General features: G+C 46.1%; 2 protein-coding genes across 2 annotated transcripts in view; both read right to left on the bottom strand.

Moving 5' to 3' along the window:
- LOC106545561 (uncharacterized) overlaps window positions 1–18885 on the bottom strand; it is an 89716-nt gene extending 70831 nt beyond the window's left edge. The window contains exons 1-3 of the mRNA XM_087703526.1: window positions 18802–18885; window positions 18606–18694; window positions 16270–16570 (exon numbers count right to left, since the gene is read on the bottom strand). Of these exons, the coding sequence (XP_087559652.1) occupies window positions 16270–16570; window positions 18606–18693 (389 nt within the window). The 5' untranslated portion in view covers window position 18694; window positions 18802–18885. The remainder of the gene's footprint in view (window positions 1–16269; window positions 16571–18605; window positions 18695–18801) is intronic.
- LOC148049040 (fucolectin-like) lies at window positions 4286–7703 on the bottom strand. Its single transcript, XM_087706583.1, has 4 exons — window positions 7420–7703; window positions 7007–7095; window positions 5430–5721; window positions 4286–4514 (listed from the first exon to the last, which is right to left on the bottom strand). Exons 2-4 carry the CDS (start codon window positions 7092–7094, stop codon window positions 4373–4375), a joined length of 522 nt encoding a protein of 173 aa, XP_087562709.1. The 5' UTR covers window position 7095; window positions 7420–7703; the 3' UTR covers window positions 4286–4372.
- Window positions 18886–19970: the final 1085 nt, after the last annotated feature.

Here is a 19970-nt window from a genome sequence, read left to right as displayed (position 1 = left end):
GACTGGCGTCCCCTTGGGTATATCCAGCCGAAACAGCTTCCATGGATCGCCGTACCGAAAACAGTGGCGTCAAATTTCCATGGAAGTCGCCTATACCCACGATGGGTGAAGAGGCGTCAAGTACAAGTACAAGTACAATATATTCTTAGGGTTATACATTATATCACCAATCCTCTATCAAGTATACATAAAATCATTGTTATCCTTATCCTTTTTAAAACAAAAAATCCTAAAGTATTCAATTCATAGATGTATCAGTTTTTCATTCTATCGTTGTTAATCTATTTCACAGCATAATTGTGTTATCATTTAACTCCTTCAGTTAAAACATGAGTAAAACATTTTTCATTTCCAGGTTTTTTCCCCCAGCCACTGATAAAACAAGTCCCATATCTTATAAAATTGTTCATCCTCTTGCTCTCTAATTTCAAGTGTCAATTTACTCATTTCAGCATAGTCCATTATTTTTCGAATAACTTCTTCCTGTTTTGGTATTGTTCCATTTTTCCAGTTTTTTGCAAATACGATTCTGGCTGCTGTTAACACGTTTACAATCAGATATTTTTAATCTTTATTATAGATTTCTGGTATGATTCCCAATAAAAAGACCTCTGGTTTAAAGTCTATGTGTTTGTGTATCATTTTCTCCAACCATGTGTGGATTTTAGTCCAGTATCTTTTAGCTTCAATGCAAGTCCACCACATGTAGTAATATGAGCCCGGTATCTGGTGACATTTCCAACACTTTTCTGATTTATTCTTGGACATTCTTGCAATTCTCCTAGGGGGTAGATGCCACCTGTAAAACCCCTTATACAAATTTTCTCTATATGCAGTAGACATTGTCATTTTATAGTTTTGAGACCACAGTTTCTGTCATTTCTCTAAATCAATCCCATACCTAAAATTCCCACCCCCAAGTTATCATAGTTTCTTTAACTTGTTCTTCTTGTAATTTAACCTCCAATAAGTATCCATATAGTTTTTTAATTACTTTTTCATCAGTACCTGTTAAGATTTTATCTAACTCAGTCATTTTATTGTAGAAGATGATGGAATAGAACTTGAGAATGAAGAAATGATAAAGGCAGTAAAACCAGAAGAAGGCTACAAGTACTTGGGGATTTTAGAGGCCTCTGACTTAATGCATAATAAAGTCAAGGAATTAACTTCAGCCAAGTACATTCGACAAATTCGCAAGATATTAAAATCCAAATTGAGTGGAGGAAACATCATAAAAGCCATAAATACCCTTGTGGGACCCTTGATAGTTTCACTGATAGTTTCCATCTGCTGGCCCATCCCAAAGCTTGGTGGTTATGTTTGTCTCCTAACCTTGCACACAATGCAGACAGAAGCAATAAAACAAAGTCAGGATAGATTTTACAAGAGCTGATTTCAATAACGGACCCTCCCCACTCTCACGGCTTTCAAAAAGTCTATTAAGACCTGGCTTTTCCGGCAGGCCTGGGGCTGTTGACCTCTTGAATGAGGTCCAGCCCCACTACGGTTGAGTGAGTGTTGTGTTTTAACCTGCTTTGTCTTTTACGTTTAAAACTTTTTAATACTTTTTAAATTGTCTTTTATGTAAGCCGCCCGGAGTCCTTCGGGATTGGGCGGCATATAAATTTATTAAACTTAAACTTAGAGGGAGCTTAGGAAGCATCAAAGGGGAAATCCCTTTGAATCTTAAAGGGGAAAATAACACAAGAAGTTTGGGAAAATTCTGAAAAATGAGATTATAAAAGCCCAGTCTAGCACAATACCATTGAAAAAGATAAATGAAAAACCTTGACCTTTTTCTTGTTTGGCACATTTTGAGAGATTTGTTATTATTATTTCTTTTATTCATTAAACGTGAAACTCAGTCAACTGAACATTTAATGATGTGTCACAAATAATGGTTGAAAAGGGTTGCTGCCAGCGTCTTAGGTATCAACTAAGCATCTTCTTAAAATTTATAATGAGCCTAGTAGTGCAGCTTTTTGCAGTTTTCCACTGGTGCTATTGCAGGAAGCTGCAATTTCTTTATGTGTTTTGTAACATTCTTGGACATGGTACCAAGTGCCCCAATGACAATGTGTATCACTGTTACATGTTTCATCCATAGCCATGTAGTTGCAATGGCCAGATCACAATATTTCGTGATTTTTTTCCAGTTCTTTTTCTTCGACTCTGGCGTCTCCTGGAACAGCGATAGGAATAAACTGTATGATTCAGCCCTCTACAACTGTCATATCTGAGTGGTGCACCCACGCAGCTTAGGGGGAACATTGATCTGAACTCGATCACAGGTGACCCCAGACATGCCGTTGTCCTGTGAAGATGACACAGGTGGCTTCCCACTCTCAGAGATCTTTGAGCTCCCTGGCCAAGCTCCCCTTCATGTTTTATTCTAGTTCTCTTTATCTAGTCTTCATTCTAGCTCTCTCCGATGCTCTGAAGCTCCATCAGGAGGGCACATGGAGCCCACCCCCCCTCAGATTTGCAAGGAGAAGTATTGCCAGCCATCTTGTGCCAACATCTCTAATAAATTGGAGCTTTGAGGAAACACAAGCCTCGGGGTTTTATTTCATTGGGGGTGTTTTTTGGAACCCTGACAGGCATTCAGAGGTTGTGTTAAGTCTTGCCCTTGTGTGGGGAGGGGGCTGGCATGACCCCCCCCTGCTCTCCTGGAGAGTACGCTTGGTTTTGTTGATCCTTGAGGCCCCCTGGTGGTCAATGGATTAAATGTTTGGAAGAGTAAAGTGAAGGAATAACAGTGTGGGGGGTTTTCTAGTCTGTCCCCCTGCTCCCCCTCCTCAATAGCATTCCAGACAAAGACCTGGCCAGCCTCTTCCTGAAAGCCTCCAGGGATGAAGCATCCACAACCTCTGGAGGCTTCTTTCCTCTGATTCATTGTCCTCACTGTCAGGAACTTTCTCCTTAGTTTCAGGTTGTTTCTCTCCTTGATGAGTTTCCACCTGTTGCTTCTTGTCCTGATCTGAAGTGCTCTGGAGAATAGGTGGACCTTCCCCTCCCTTCTCTGTGGCAGCCCCTCAAACACTGTAAGACCACTATCGTCTCACATGTGCCCGGGGGGGGGGAAGAGAACGGACAAAGAACTGAGGGACTTCCTTGGTCTCCCTGGACTGACCCAAAGGCCCTGCCCACCCCAGAGACCCCCTGCAATCCTCCAGGCATCCTTGGCTCTCCACTGCCCTTGTGTCGGTCCAGAAGTGGCATTCCGCCGGTTCGACCCCGTTCAGGCAAACCGGTAGCAGCAGTGGGAGGCTCCGCCCACCCGCCCAGATGTCATCACGGATGCTCTGTGCATGCACAGAAGTGCCCCACACGAGCTCCCACTTCCGAACTTTATTTATTTATCAGCACAAATGCAACACAAATGTAACAGAGGCAACAGTAAAAATAATGGCTTTCTGTCGTGATGGTCTCTTGTGACGAGCCGATAGACAGAGAAAGGAAGCAGTTAGCTTCCTCCCATATTTGGGCATACCAGGGGTTGTGACACAATACATACCTATTTCCCTGGCCCAGCTGATAAGGGAAGAGAGCCTGTGGCTTAGTGGCTAATATAACTGCCTGATATGTAACACAGCCCAGGTTCGATTCCCAGTAAGGGTATGGCTAGCTGATGAGAGCTAAATAGCTCGAAATAGATCTATACTAGTCTCCCTTTATTTATTTATCAGCACAAATGCAACACAAATGTAACAGAGGCAACAGTAAAAATAAGGGCTTTCTGTCGTGATGGTCTCTTGTGACGAGCCGATAGACAGAGAAAGGATGCAGTAAGCTTCCTCCCATATTTGGGCATACCAGGGGTTGTGACACAATACATTATATACATATATACATATATACACATATACACATATACACATATACACATATACACATATACACATATACACACATACACACATACACATATACACATATACACATATACACATATACACATATACACATATACACATATATATATATAATCAATCCTTCCATCCGTCCAATCTTCCATCCTTCCATCCGTCCAGAGATACACACAGTCGTCATCTTAAATGCAAAAGTCTGGGAGTTCAGTTCCCAGGACAGGTTGAAATCTTGACAGCTATCCCTCTCTGAGGAGTCCCAATAAGGACAAAGTGGTCACACAGGGATTCCTGGGGATCCATAGATCAGATGACCTGAAAGGAGGAGGAGTGATGAGGATCAGGGAATAATTCCCTCCGTAGATACAAAGGTCTCCCTTTTAACCAAAGAACAAACAGAGGAAACCTACAAATGCCTCCTAGGAGATCATTTATTTGGAGATAAATTCGCATTTTGTGGAGTGTTGATCAACCCCCCCACCATGCAAGGCGTGGCTTCTCTACTTGGGGCTGTAGATCTCCAGTTCACAGATGGTCAAGGCGTCCTTCCTGGGTAAGTGGACATTGAGGTAGCGGCCTTGCGTCCCGTTGCAGGAGATGGTGGAGACAGAGCCTGGGCTGCTGTCCAGGATAATCCCACAGCTGTGGGGCAAGAGAGGTCACGTTAGGAGAGCTGTCCTGCTGGCCCCCACCTGCTGGTCACCCCAAGGAATGGTTTTTAATAAAACATTGTTTTCTCAGGGTCATCATCTTGAGTTTTTTCAAACCAGCCTTGAAGAATGCTGCCGGAAAGCATGAGAAATCAGGAGATCCGTGGAGTTCAAAGATTATGCAGGTGCATTGAAAGCGAACTGGCTGTAGATAAAAGCCAGCAGAATTCAAGGTGGGCTGGTCTAGGATCTCTTGTGGGCATGAAAGGATGCAAGACGTCTTTGACACCCCCTCCCCTCCCTCCCTCGGGCTCAGCCTGGTCATCTCCTACAGCTACGGTCATTTTTGGTCCTGCTGTGAAGAATACTACAGTGGTCATCAAGGGCCACATGCATTTGTCCAGTTTTCTCCCTGACCTGGATGGCTGCCTTGGCCAAATCCATCCACTGCACCTGGGCAGCTAATCAGTTCAAATAAACATATAAATAAAATCCCAGATCTAACGAGAGAGAGAGAAGGGAAACCTGAGCCATTTATTCCCCCACAACTGAACTTCTTTCTTTTGCTCTCTTGTTGGGGGGTGTTTTACCCAGTTCAGAAGGAACCCATGTTCTAGATTGCAACTTAAATGATAGCAAAAATCAACAATCAGGTGGAGTTCGCACAGTCCCCCCAACAATTGAGGCCACAACGTAGCCAGTTGGTATCAGTTCTTTCCCCGTCTCTTGGGGGAGCAAGGAGGGGGGTGATCTCACAATCTCCACACCAATGGACTCAGGACACCTTGGTCCCCAGGACAAAGTCGGCATCTCAACAGCACCCCAAAGTCACCTGCTCTGTCTGTGGATTCTGTCTCTTCCGTCAATGCCCTAATTACACGGAGGACCCCAGTTGGGGATGACTTACAGAGGGTTGGCTGTTCCATAGTCCCGCAGAGAGTCTCCTAAGCGGACCTCCGCTTTAAACAGCCTTTGGTTACAGCAGTCCTGCCGGTTTTTCACCACCACCATCAAGTTTTTATGAGACTTCCCGAGGTCCATCAACCACCAGGGATTTCTCTCTTGTTCGGTGTGAGTACAGGAGCCAGTCTTATATATCCCGTTGCAGTTCCCATCCACAGCTTTCTCTGGTGGTCCATTGTGGTCGATGGAGGACTGGAAGACTGACTTCCCTAAGGCCAAATTCTTTGGCTTTGAATCTGCAGGAAAGAATGGAGGAGACCCTTCAAGCAGAGAATGGTTGGGAGGAGGAGGAGGAGGAGGAGGAGGAGGAGGAGGAGGGGGGGGGAAGAGAAGGAGGAGGAGGAAGGGGGGAGGAGGAGGAAGAGAAGGAAGAGGAAGGGAGGAGGAGGAGGAGGAAGAGAAGGAGGAGGAAGGGAGGAGGAGGAAGAGGAGGAGGAGGAGGAGGAGGAGGAGGAGGAGGAGGAGGAGGAGGAGGAAGAGAACTGTGGGGTCCTTGGTGCTCTCTTAGCTTGGTGGTTTTCTTGCAGACGTTTCATGACCCAACTAGGGAACATCAATGCTAGAAGGGGAGGGGGGTTGTGGAATGGAGCTGATGGAGGAGGAGGAGGAGGAGGAGGAGGAGGAGGAGGAGGAGGAAGGGAGGAGGAAGAGGAGGAAGGGAGGAGGAGGAGGAAGGGAGGAGGAGGAGGAAGAGAAGGAGGAGGAAGGGAGGAGGAGGAGGAGGAAGGGGGGAGGAGGAGGAGGAGGAGGAAGAGAAGAAGGAGGAAGGGGGAGGAGGAGGAGGAAGGGAGGAGGAGGAGGAAGAGGAGGAGTAGAGGTGCAAAGCCACAAGAGCAATGTTTTGGGGACACAAGGAGTGAGTTTTGAAGACTGGGAAATGGGTTGAAAGAAGTGAGCTAAGGGCAATGCTACCTTCCTTTGCTCTTGGGGGAGGAACCCCTTGGGCTCCTTTTCTTCCACTCCCAGAGAAGATCCGGACCTCATCACAGTAGATTCAAAGAGATCTACATCAAGTGGCCTTTTACCCTGTGATGTTACCACCCGAGTGATTGGTTCACAGCCACCGGACAGATTAGGGAGAGGAAATATCCGGCTGGCCTGAAGTGCTGGGGGCAATGACACCCCTCCTCCAGTTTATCTTCTATTGGCTTGTTCCCCTGCAAGTGCCCCCAGGGCCCCCCCGGAGGCTCTGAAGTGTGGGCATGGGTTAGAGATGGGTTAGAGAAACCGAGAACACACATCAGGAGAACAGAACGCCAAGGGCCGAGGTTGTTGGGAGACATACACGCTGGAGTCCCTGCTCCCAAGGAGGTCTCACAATGGCTGTTGAACAGACGAGGGAGGTTCGGGGGTCTCGTGGCCCTTGTTCCCTTCAGGCAACAACCGTGGGAAGTGTTGCAGGCAGTGTGGTGGTATAAGACTAAGAGGAGAGTCTGGGAGAGGACGACTGGATGTTGAGATGGCAGGACCACCCCAATAGCCACACACACAAACACACAAAGGTCTTTACGTGGTTCTTACCTTCAGGTGGAGGCCTGCAACTCTGAGCTGCTGCAGGGCCTGCCAGGAGGGTGGTGGCCAGCAGAGCCCCCCAGACGATGAGCTTCATCCTGCAAGCGAGGAGGGGAGAGATCAGGGAGGGCATCTGAGCACCAGGACTGGCCATGGAGACCCAGAGGAATGTTGGAGGCACTTTCAAGGTTCTTCCATTCTCCCAGAGGACCATCAAGAGCGTCCCAGAAATTGCTCCTCTGCCTCTTCCCTCACCTGGCCTTCCCCACACGCTTATGTCAGTCCCATTGAAAAAATCAAGGTGGGTTTATTGAAGTCTCTCTCTCATCTGCCCACTTTCTCGGGCCATCCCATAATTCCACCCACCCCTCCTTCAAGAACTCGCTCAGTGGTTGGTTCTTCCTTCTTTCCCCGCCACTCACCTCTTTCGGTCTCTTGGCGATGTCCAGAGGGCTGGAAGTCCTCCCTGGAGGGTGAACAAGGAGAGCTTCTTTCCACCAGCAGATGCTTCAGGTGAGTGCGGACCTCCCTCTGACCAGCCTCGGTTGTATTCCCTTCCCCCCCAGGTGGGACTGACCTGACTCACAAAGTCCAAGCCAATCAGGAGGCCAGAGCTAAGGTTGGCCTCTTTTCCAATTCACGTGGACCTTTTGGTTTGGTTTGCTGCAAAATCTGCCACCAACTTAACAAACATGATCTTCTCTCCAGTATTCTCAACCCCATGACGATGACCCATCTCCAGCAGGGGTTGGCCTTCTCCTATAGCCAAAGACAATACACGGCTCTTTAGCAGGAATCTCTGCATTCCCCTCCAGCTCACAATAAGCTCTCAGAAAACACTAGGACACGTTACACAACCCTCGTTCTACAGGATCCCCCCCCCTCTTTCCACGTGTTCAGGGATTCTTCTGGACAGGGACATAATATTCTTCCTGGCCAGAGGCCAACTGGTTTCCACATCAGAACCTCACCATTGTCTGTGAGCCAAGAGCAACATGAATGTTGTTTTTTGCAAGAACCACTCATGCTCACACCTCCAAAATCAACACAATTTCTGGTAGCTGAAAGAACCAGTTCGCTTCCTCCGAATCCTGAAAGGTGCTATTACGTAAGAAGTGATTACAATAGCAGCAATAGCAGTTAGACTTATATACCGCTTCATAGGGCTTTCAGCCCTCTCTAAGCGGTTTACAGAGTCAGCATATTTGCCCCCAACAACAATCCGGGTCCTCATTTTACCCACCTCGGAAGGATGGAAGGCTGAGTCAACCCTGAGCCGGTGAGATTTGAACAGCTGAACTGCAGAATTGCAGTCAGCTGAAGTAGCCTGCAGTGCTGCATTTAACCACTGCGCCAGCTCGGCTCTCTACAGTCTCTTCTGGAGTACAAGAAGCACCAAGATTTTTTTTTTAATATAATTTTTTATTTTTATTAAACAGACCACACACAACAATTAAAAAAAGACAAAAAAAGCATCATCACATAAAGCATGTCGTTTGGTTACAAGTGTTTTTACATTCATATTCTCGAATATATATATTTTTTGGACATTTTATTAAGATTTATAGGCCGCCCTTCTCCCTGAGGGGACTCAGGGCGGCTTACAATCATGAGGAAAGGGGGTGCAATAACAAGAGACAAACAATAAGTGAACAAAATAAAATGGTAAACCACAACATGCATTCAACTGTCAACACTCGGGCGGGTAAATTGGAAACCTATCCCCAGGCCTGCTGGGAGAGCCAGGTCTTGAGGGCTGTGCGGAAGGTCTGGATGGTGGTGAGGGTACGAATCTCAATGGGGAGGTCGTTCCACAGGGTCGGAGCTGCAACAGAAAAGGCTCTCCTCCGTGTAGTCGCCAGTTGACATTGACTGGCGGATGGAATCCAGAGGAGGCCCAGCCTGTGCGATCTAATCGGTCGGAGGGAGGTAATCGGCAGAAGGCGGTCTCTCAAGTATCCAGATCCACTACCATGGAGTGCTTTAAAGGTGGTCATCAGTACCCTGAAGCGCACCCGGAGACCGACAGGTAGCCAGTGCAGCTCGCGGAGGATGGGTGTAATGTGGGCGTACCGCGGTGCGCCCACTATCACTCGCGCGGCTGCATTCTGGACTAACTGCAGTCGCCGGATGCTCTTCAAGGGCAACCCCATGTAGAGCCCATTGCAGTATTCCAGCCTAGAGATCACAAGGGCTCGAGTGACCGTTGCGAGAGCCTCCCGGTTCAGGTAGGGCCGTAACTGACGGACCAGGCGAACCTGGGCAAATGCCCCCCTGGTCACAGCCGACAACTGATGGTCGAAAGTCAGCTGTGGATCCAGGAGGACTCCTAAGTTACGAACCCTGTCTGAGGGGTATAAAATTTGACCCCCCAGCCTGAGTGTTGGAATATCGGCCAAATTATTGGGAGGGAAGCACAACAGCCACTCGGTCTTGTCCGGGTTGAGTACCAGTTTGTTAGCGCTCATTCAGCTCTTGACGGCCTCAAGGCCCTGGTTCATCACGTCCACCGCTTCATTGAGTTGGCACGGGGCGGACAGATACAATTGTGTATCGTCCGCGTATTGGTGGTATTTTATCCTGTGCCTCCGAATGATCTCGCCCAGCGGTTTCATGTATATGTTAAATAGTAGGGGGGATAAGACCGAACCCTGTGGCACCCCATATGTTAGGGGCCTCAGGGACGATCTCTGCCCCCCGACCAACACCGATTGCGACCTGTCCGAGAGGTAAGAGGAGAACCACTGCAAAACAGTGCCTCCCACCCCCACCTCCCGCAGTTGTCGCAGAAGGATACCATGGTCGATGGTATCAAAAGCCGCTGAGAGGTCAAGGAGAACCAGGATGGACGCATGGCCTCCATCTCTGGCCCTCCAGAGATCATCGGTCAATGCGACCAAAGCGGTTTCTGTGCTGTAACCAGGTCTGAAGCCGGACTGGAAGGGGTCAAGATAGCTAGCTTCCTCCAAGGCCCGTTGGAGCTGGAAGGCCACCACCTTCTCAACAACCTTCCCAATAAAGGGGAGGTTGGAGACAGGACGATAGTTGTTTAAAATGGCTGGATCCAAGGATGGTTTCTTCAGGAGGGGTCTCACCACCGCCGTTTTAAGTGCGGCGGGGAAGTGCCCCTCCCGAAGGGAGGCGGTCACGACTGCCTGGATCCAGCCATGTGTCACCTCCCTGCTGTTGGCAACCAGCCAGGAGGGACACGGGTCCAGAATACAGGTGGAGGCACTTACAGCTCGAATGGCCTTGTCCACATCCCCGGAGGCAACATCCTGGAACTCAACCCAGAGAATAACATTTACCATCACAGATTTTTCATCTAGTATAATTAAATACCTCACTTTCATTGTACAGTATATGTTTAATTACAATTAGTATTATTTTTTTCCAATAAACCATAGTACCCTTACATTCTTGATTATCTATTTGATAACAGCATACCTTTATATAATCCCATTTAATAGAATTTTTTTTTTAACCAACTATTTATATTTGTATATCACTGTTTTCAATTATGCATAATTCCACCAATCGACTATCAGGTATGCTTATGTTCATTATTATCCTTGTACATCATACATTTAAACAGAAATCCTATTCCTTCATTTTTCAACAAAATATTCTAAATAGTCACTACATATATATACCAATTTTTAATTATTCCCTTATTAGAATTATTTATCAACAAGAAGATATCATTGTAATATATTCTTAGGGTTATACATTATATCACCAATCCTCTATCAAGTATACATAAAATCATTGTTATCCTTTTTAAAACAAAAAATCCTAAAGTATTCAATTTATAGATGTATCAGTTTTTCATTGTATCGTTGTTAATCTATTTCACAGCATAATTGTGTTATCATTTAACTCCTTCAGTTAAAACATGAGTAAAACATTTTTCATTTCCAAGTTTTCCCCCCCAGCCACTGATAAAATAAGTCCCATATCTTATAAAATTGCTCATCTTCTTATTCTCTAATTTTAAATGTCAATTTACTCATTTCAGCACAGTCCATTATTTTTCGAATAACTTCTTCCTGTTTTGGTATTGTTCCATTTTTCCAGTTTTTTGCAAATACGATTCTGGCTGCTGTTAACACGTTTACAATCAGATATTTTAAGTCTTTATTATAGATTTCTGGTATGATCCCCAATAAGAAGACCTCTGGTTTAAAGTCTATTTGTTTGTGTGTCATTTTCTCCAACCACGTGTGGATTTTAGTCCAGTATCTTTTAGCTTCAATGCAAGTCCACCACATGTAGTAATATGAGCCCGGTATCTGGTGACATTTCCAACACTTTTCTGATTTATTCTTGGACATTCTTGCAATTCTCCTAGGGGGTAGATGCCACCTGTAAAACCCCTTATACAAATTTTCTCTATATGCAGTAGACATTGTCATTTTATAGTTTTGAGACCACAGTTTCTGTCATTTCTCTAAATCAATCCCATACCTAAAATTCCCACCCCCAAGTTATCATAGTTTCTTTAACTTGTTCTTCTTGTAATTTAACCTCCAATAAGTATCCATATAGTTTTTTAATTACTTTTTCATCAGTACCTGTTAAGATTTTATCTAACTCGGTCATTTTATTGTAAAAACCTTTTGATTTTCTATCTTCATTATATCTAGATTGTATCTGTACATATGAATACCAATTCATTTCTATCCCTTCTTGTTTCAACTCTTGGATAGATTTGAGTTCACCCTCGGCATTCAATATTTCAACATATCTAACTGTTTGTTCCTTTTTATATATTATTGGATATGAGAATGCTTCATTCGTTGATATCCAGACTGGAATTTTTAACTGGTGTAATCTTTTAACCTTTTCCCAGTTTAATAACAAAGCCTCCCTTATATAATGTCTTCTAATGTGCTTTAGTTACCTTATACCATAAAAAAGCATGCCATCCCAACAGTGAATCATGACCTTCTACATTCAATAGTCTAGAGTTTTTTAGTGTTATCCACTCCTTAATCCACATCAAGTTTGTTGCTTGGTAGTATCTAGCATCTTGTAACAGTTTAAGTTTTATTCTAGCTTTTTTCCCTTGCCAAATAAACTTCAAAACTATTTTATTTAGGTCTTGAAAAAAATCCTTACCCAATCTGATTGGGATTGTCTGGAACAGGTATAAAATTCTAAGTAGAATGTTTATTTTAATTGTAGAAATTCTTCCCATCATTGATAGTTGTAAATTTTCCCATTTCATCAAGTCAGTCGCGATTTGTTGTTTTAGTCTAGTATAATTGTCCCTTTTGAGAGTACTGCATCTAGGTGATAAATATATCCCCAAATATTTAACCTTACTTGTAATTTGAATCTGCTAGTGGATCTTCAAGAATAAAAACTAAATCATCTGCAAATGCTTGTAGCTTATATTCTTCTTTTTTTAATTTTCATTCCTCTTATTTCTTCTTCTTCTCTGATCTTTCTGTTTAAAACTTCTAATGTTAAGACAAAGAGTGCTGTTTAGTAACTTTTGTTATTCTTTCTTTTTTTAAAAAAAATGTTTAAATGGAAGCTTTAGTACTGAGTTGATGCAAGCTAAGAAGCTAACACAAGCTAACACTGCCATCCAGTGTTCTTGAAATATTGTTACCAAAAATTTCCCCTGTAAACTGATTGACCAGACTGAAAAAAATCAGGCTTTATTTATGCAGCTGGAGCTTTTTACTAGCTGGAATCCTACCTCAGACTAAATAACAAAGCAGCAAAGGAAGTTGAGAATGACCTTGGAAAGACTTTTATCTTAGGGGGGAAAAAAGACTGAATTTATTTGTTCTAGCTTGGTGGCAGTTTTTATATTATTTTTATATTATCTTGCTGGGGAGATACTGACTTTTTAAAACTCCTTTTGACTTTTTGACTCCCCCCCTTCCTTTTTTTGTGGCTTGAAGTATCTTTTTTTTGCTTTTTTTTTACCCTATGTCTTCTTTCTGCACTCTTTTCCTTTTGAAGATATTGGGACATCAATGGATGGCTCGCCTTAAATTCTGAGCAAATTGGGCTGAAGAGTTTTCTTTTTCTTTCTTTTCCCTCTCCCTCTCTCTTCTTTTTTTCTCTCCTTTACCTTCTTTCTTAAGTCAGATTTTCACTCTCCCCCCCCCTTTTTATGCCCTTTTCTCATTGCATTTATAACCTCTCACCTTCAAAATTTGTTGAGCATGAGTAGAAAAGTAACTCCTGTTGGCTCTACGACGACAATCCCTGCCTCCTCACCTGTGGGAGGTCAGAGGTCAATACGGTCAATGCTTCAGCAAGAAAAAGAGAAAGGAGCAAACTTTGAGGCAAACATGCAAGCGATACAGAAATTGCAAGCAGGAGTTGATAGCAGGGATGATACGTTAGACCCCATTGTAAAGAAGTCTGAGAGTATAGAAAAAAGAATGGAGACAATAGAACAACAAAATCAAAGCATAGTACAAAAAGTTGACAAAATGGAAGGAAAAATGGAAAATATGCACAACTGGATGATGAAATATGAAGACAGGATTCAAAACATTGAAGGTGAAATTCAAGAAGGAGAGAAGAAAACTGAGAAGTTAGACAGTAGACTGAGCGACGTGGAAAGGGAGAGTAGTGGAATACTAAAATGGGAGATGGATAGGTCTGAATTTTTCTTAAGATTTCAAAACATAGAAGAAAAAGGAGAGAACTTAGTATAGATAATATCCAAGATTCTGACAAACGTATTAGAGATACCCCAAGAGAAGATGATGGATGGCATAGACGAGTACATACAAGATATGCAATGAGAAATGCTCTTCCAAGGGAAGTTCATGTAAGATTTACTAAGAAAACAATCAAATTACAAATTCTACAGAAAATGAGAGATAGAAAATTAGAATATAAAGGCAAGGAGATTGTAGTTCTCAAACAAATTCCGAGAGAGGTGGGAGAGAGGAGAAGAGAATACCAATTTTTGACTAAAGTTCTGATTTAAAAAGGTGTTAATTACAGATGGCTCATACCAGAAGGTCTATTATGTACATGGCAGGATAGACACAAGATAGATACAATTGATAAGGCAGAAGCTTTCTATGCAGAATATTTTAGAGAAATGGCTGAGAAAACTGGGAAAGATGATTTTGTGGCACAACTACTGGAGGCACCTACAACTGAGACTGAAAAAGCAGAAGGAGCTGTAGGTGGAATTGAGAAAGAAGAAGGTGCAGTGGGAGGTGTAAGCTACAGAGAAAAACGAGAACCCAGATCTATTAAAGCTATAAATCCTGAGAAAGTGGTGGCCTTTCAACTCTGGCGGTCCTTGGATGAAACCGATTATCTGGACTCCTTTCAGTCTGGTTTCAGGCCTGGTTACAGCATGGAAACTGCTTTGGTCGCGATGAGTTTTTTAAGAGAAGGGACAGGTGAGCTCAGGGCCTTTGTGTGCACAATTGCAAGATTTGTGTGTGAGTGCATGTGTGCCATAGCTCTCTGTGGCATCAACGGTATTGTGTGGCACCTGCAAGACTGGTCAATGTGTCATCATAGAAATGTTTGTCCAGTTGAGTTTTCTGTATTTATTTAAAACATTTATATAGCCACCCATCTTATACCAATCGTGGGAAAGTTGCCATTAAGGCTGGGGAAACAGTTGTCAACAGAAAGGACTGAAGGACTCTCTATAAAGCCTTAGGAAGGCCACACCTGGAGTCCTGCATCCAGTTTTGGTCACCACACCATAAAGAAGATGTGGAGACTCTGGAAAGAGGGCGGAGAAGAGCAACCAGGATGATGAGGGGACCGGAGGCTAAAGCCTACGATGAACGGTTGCAGGAACTGGGCCTGGCTAGTCTAGGGAAGAGAAGGACCAGGGGAGACACAATAGCAGCCTTCCAATATTTGAGGGGCTGCCACAGAGAGGAGAAAGGGGTCAAGCTATTCTCCAAAGCACCCGAAGACCAGACAAGGAAGAATGGATGGAAACCGACCAAGGAGAGATTCAACTTGGAAATAAAGAGGAATTTCCTGACAGGGAGAACAATCAGCCAATGGAACAGAATTTGCCTTCGGAAGTTGTGGGAGCTTCATCCCTGGAGGCTTTCAAGAAGAGACTGCATTACCATCTATCAGAGATGGTGTAGGGTTTCCTGCTTGGGTGGGGGGTTGGACTAGATGACCTACAAGGTCCCCTCTGTTAATGCGAATTCTGGGTTCCTGCTGGGGACAACAGACAGGGTCTGTGGTGGGGATACACTGAAACGCCCACCTCCCACAAAGGGTTTTCTCTCTAGTTCACCAGCAGGCGCCCTGCCAATTGCAGAAAAAGGGGGGGGGATCTCCCCTCCCTTGGATGACCAAGTATCAGAGGAAATCCAAGAATGCATCTTAGTAGCCCATTTATTTGGATTTTGGGAGATAAATTGGCATTTCATTGGAGCATTGATTCCCCCCCCCATTCAAGGCGTGGCTTCTCTACTTGGGGCCATAGGCCTCCAGTTCACAGATGGTCAAGTACTCCTTCCCGGGTAAGTGGACACTGATGTAGCGGCCTTGCTTCCCGTTGCAGTAGACGGTGGTGATGGAGCCTCGGCTGGTGTTCAGGATAATCCCACAGCTGTGGGGCAAGAGAGGTCACGTTAGGAGAGCTGTCCTGCTGGTCACCCCAAGCTCACCCTGAGGACACAACACCCCCCCTCGACTCTTCCAGGGCAGCCCCATTTCAGCAGCTGTCCAGACCTCGCGATCTCCGCTGCCTCTCGTGTTGGGCCTCCCTTGTGCCTCTGATATTCCGATTAATTGGAGATATTGACCGAGTGGGAAGAGCTATTGAGGGGATTCCCCGGGGTGTGGTTCTTTGATTGGCGCTTTTTAGAGGCTTTTTTAAACAGTTAAGCACTAAGCCGAGTCATCCACTGTGACTCTGGCAGCAAATACCTCAGCCTTTTATTTCCTTTTATTTATTTTTTCTTTTCATGATGACAGTGGTGAGGCTCTTCTCCCCTGCCTCCTCTGACTGCACGTCACTGTTGACAGCAATATTCACACAGTCCCGTCCCCCACCCCAACAATTGAGACCACAACTTAGCCAGTTGGTATCAGTTCTTTCCCCGTCTCTTGGGGGAGCAAGGAGGGAGGTGATCTCACAATCTCCACACCAATGGACTCAGGACACCTTGGTCCCCAGGACAAAGTCGGCATCTCAACAGCACCCCAAAGTCACCTGCTCTGGCTGTGGATTCTGTCTCTTCCGTCAATGCCCTAATTACACGGAGGACCCCAGCTGGGGATGACTCAAAGCGACTTACAGGGGATTGGCTCTTCCATGGTCCTCCAGAGAGTCTCCTAAGCGGACCTCCGCTTCAAACAGCCTTTCGCCACAGCAGTCCTGCCGGTTTTTCACCACCACCACCGAGATTTTATGAGACTTCCCGAGGTCCACCAACCACCAGGGGTTTTTCTCATTTTTGGTGTGGGTGCAGGACTTTTGGTACCAATCCCCAATGCAGCTCCCATCCACGGCTTTGTCTGCTGACCCAATTATGTCATGGGAATGGATGGAAGACTGGCTGGCCGGCTTCCCTAAGGCCAGGTTTCTGCCGTCTACACCTGCAGGAGAGAATGGAGGAGAAGGTGATGGGGAGAAGGAGAAAAAGGAGGAGGAGGAGGAGGAGAAGAGGAAGAGGAAGAAGAAGAGGAAGGAGGAGGAGGAGGAGGAGGAGGAGGAGGAGGAGGAGGAGGAGGAGGAGGAGAGCCACAAGATCACCCTTTCTGCGGGAGCTGGGGGGGTGAGGTTTGAAGGCTGTGAAAGGGGCGGAGGGAAGGGGGCTCAGCGCAGCTCTCCGTGTCTTTGTTATTGAGGGAGGGATGACCCCCTCCTTGGCCTCCTCTTCCTCCCTCCCCACTTGGCTGCAAATTGGCATGCGAAGAACTGGGCATCATCACCACAGTTTCCATGAGACCCCAACAGAGTAGCCATTGAGCAGGGTTTCATTCTGACCGGTGAGATCTGCCCCTAGGTATAAATACAGGCACAATCGGTATGGAAGGTTGCTCCACCGGAGGCCTCCTGGGCGATGGAACTGCAGCCGGTGGGCAGACGCGGGAGGGCAAAGGGTCCAGGTGGCCTGAAGTGCCATTCCCCACCCCCACCCCCAGTTTCCAGTCTAAATTGATCTCCCCAGTTCTCTCCGGGGGCACCCAAAGGCTGTGGAATAGGAAACCATAGAAGGTACGTCCGAGAAGGAACCTAGAATCCCAGGGCTGGAGGGGGCCTTGGAGGTCTTCTAGTCCAGTGTTTCCCAACCTTGTCAACTTGAAGATGTCTGGACTTCAACTCCCAGAATTCCCCAGCCAGCATTCGCTGGCTGGGGAATTCTGGGAGTTGAAGTCCGGACATCTTCAAGTTGACAAGGTTGGGAAACACTGTTCTAGTCTAACCCTCTGCTCAAATAGGTCAAATGGTTGTCTAACCTGTTTTTGGAAAGCCTCCAGTGATGGAGCATCCATAACTCCAATAGAACTAGCCCTTAGACGTATACGTCGCTTCCCAGGGCTTTTACTACCCTCTCTAAGTGCTTTACAGAGTCAGCCTATTGCCTCCAACTATCTGGGCCCTCATTTTAGCCACCTCAGAAGGATGGGAGGCTCAGGGCCACACCTGGAGAACTGTAACCAATTTTGGTTGCCATAGTATAAAAGAATGTTGAGACTTTGGAAAAAGTTCATAGAAGAGCAACTAAGATGATCGAAGGCCTGGAGACTAAACCATAGGAAGAATGGCTGCAGGTTTGGGGTCTGGCTAGTCTAAAAACAGCAGCCTTCCAATATCTCAGGGGCTGCCCCCCAAAAGAGGGAGTCAAGTTATTCTCCAAAGCCCCCAAGGGCAGGTCATGAATCAATGGGTGGAAACTAATCAAGGACAGAAGCAACTTAGAACTACGGAGAAACTTCCTAACAGTGAGGACGATTAACCATTGGAACAGCTTGCCACCAGAAGTTGTGGGTGCTTCCATCAATGGAAGTTTTTAAGAAGAGACTAGACAGCCACTTGTCTGAGATGGTATAGGTTGTCCTATACCTGGACTAGAAGATCTCCAAGGTCCTTCCAGCTCTATTCTATTCTATATAGAGGATCGAACTCCTGGCACTGGGCAGAGTTAGCCTGCAGGACTGCATTCTGGCCACTGTGCCACCAATGGAAACGAAAGGGCCAAAGTGCCCACTTTGTGGAGGAAACACGCAAGCCGGAGCCCCTGGTCTCCCAAGGCAGACCCTTCCTTCCCCCTTCTTCCTTCCAAGCAACCGGGCACGGCCCCAGATACGTTGGAGGCTGCTGAAGGCCTCTGGAGATTCTCCGTCCTCCGGGTCCTGGTTGTCCCAAAGGAGCTTTTTTCCCAAGAGGCAACAGGACTTTCTTGAGTTTTTCCTTTGAAGGTGTTTCGCTTCTCATCCAAGAAGCTTCTTCAGTTCCATTTGAGGAGAAGCGAAACGGCATCCAGGCGAAAGTCCAGCTGCCTTTTGAAGAAGCACTTTTGCCGGCTGCTGCTCTCTAAGAGGAGACCATGAGGGGACTTGGAAATGGCCAGGGGTGTCACTATATCTACGTATACGCAGCACGCGCGGCTGCTCCGGTGCCTCTTACCTTTAGGTAGGGGTCTGCAACTCTGAGCTGCTGCAGGGCCTGCCAGGAGGGTCGTGGCCACCAGAGCCCCCCAGACGATGAGCTTCATCCTGCAAGCGAGGAGGGGAGAGATCAGGGAGGGCGTGGCATGAGCAGCTGGCTGCCTCTACTCCACACACCTGAGCACCAAGACTGGCCATGGAGACCTGCCACTCACCTCCTTCGGTCTCTTGGCGATGTCCAGAGGGCTGGAAGTCCTTCCTGGAGGGTGAACAAGGAGAGCTTCTTTCTTTCCAACCGCAGGTGCTTCAGGTGAGCCCTGGGCCTCCCTCTGACCAGCCTCGGTTTTATCCCCTTCCCCCCAGGGGAGTCCAAGCCAATCGGGAGGAGGCCAGAGCAAAGCTTGGCCTGGGTCCCAACTCACAGGGAGTTTTACGTTTGCATTGCTACAAGATCTCTCACCAACTCAGCAAATATGGTCTCCTCTCCTCTATTTCCAGCCCCCGATGCCCGTCCTAAACGGCTGTTGACTCTGCTGCTGTTTTATAGCAGGAAACGCGGCATTCGCATCCAACTCAGCAAACACTAAAATTGTTGACTAATCAGTTCTAGATCTGAATCTTTCCCCACATGGGAGGCATAACCAAGTAAGGTTTGAAATGCTCCATTGAGCTTCCCCGTTCTCTCCCCCCCCCCCCCCCCCGGTCTCTCTCTGAATCTCACAAGATCTCCGCATACTTTGCATAGAATGGGGACATTGTTTCATTGGGGCAATTTTTTTAAAAAAATTTATTTTATTTTATCAATTTCATATATACATTCACAATTATATGATCTCATAACTGTTATTAATAATATGTATTTATAACAATTTTTCCCTACTGTTGACAATATACTTGAAGATTGCTTTTTTATCATCCCATAGATCCATCTTATCTTACAACGGTCCTACTTCTTCTTCCCTCCCTCCCTCTTTCCTTCCCTCGTTTCTTCTCTCCTACTCCCCTTCCCTCCCTCCCTCCTTCCCCCTTCCCTCCTTCTCTCCTTCCCTCCTTCCTTCCTTCCCTCCTTTCTTTTCTCCTTCTCTCCTTCCTTTCCCCCTTCCTTTCCTCCTTCCTTCCCCCTTCCTTCTCTCCTACATTCCCTCCTTCCTTCCCTCTTTCCTTCCCTCGTTTCTTCTCTCCTACTCCCCTTCCTTCCCTCCCTCCTTCCCCCTTCCCTCCCCTTCCCTCCTTCCTTCCTTCCCTCCTTTCTTTTCTCCTTCTCTCCTTCCTTTCCCCCTTCCTTTCCTCCTTCCTTCCCCCTTCCTTCTCTCCTACATTCCCTCCTTCCTTCCCTCTTTCCTTCCCTCGTTTCTTCTCTCCTACTCCCCTTCCTTCCCTCCCT

The sequence above is a fragment of the Thamnophis sirtalis genome, unplaced genomic scaffold, assembly GCF_051295495.1.
Source record: "Thamnophis sirtalis isolate CommonGarterSnake01/CBP01778 unplaced genomic scaffold, rThaSir2_p1.2 scaffold_2, whole genome shotgun sequence".
NCBI classification, from domain to species: domain Eukaryota; kingdom Metazoa; phylum Chordata; class Lepidosauria; order Squamata; family Natricidae; genus Thamnophis; species Thamnophis sirtalis.
Note: the sequence above shows the minus strand (reverse complement) of the source record. Positions and strands in the feature narration are given on the sequence as shown.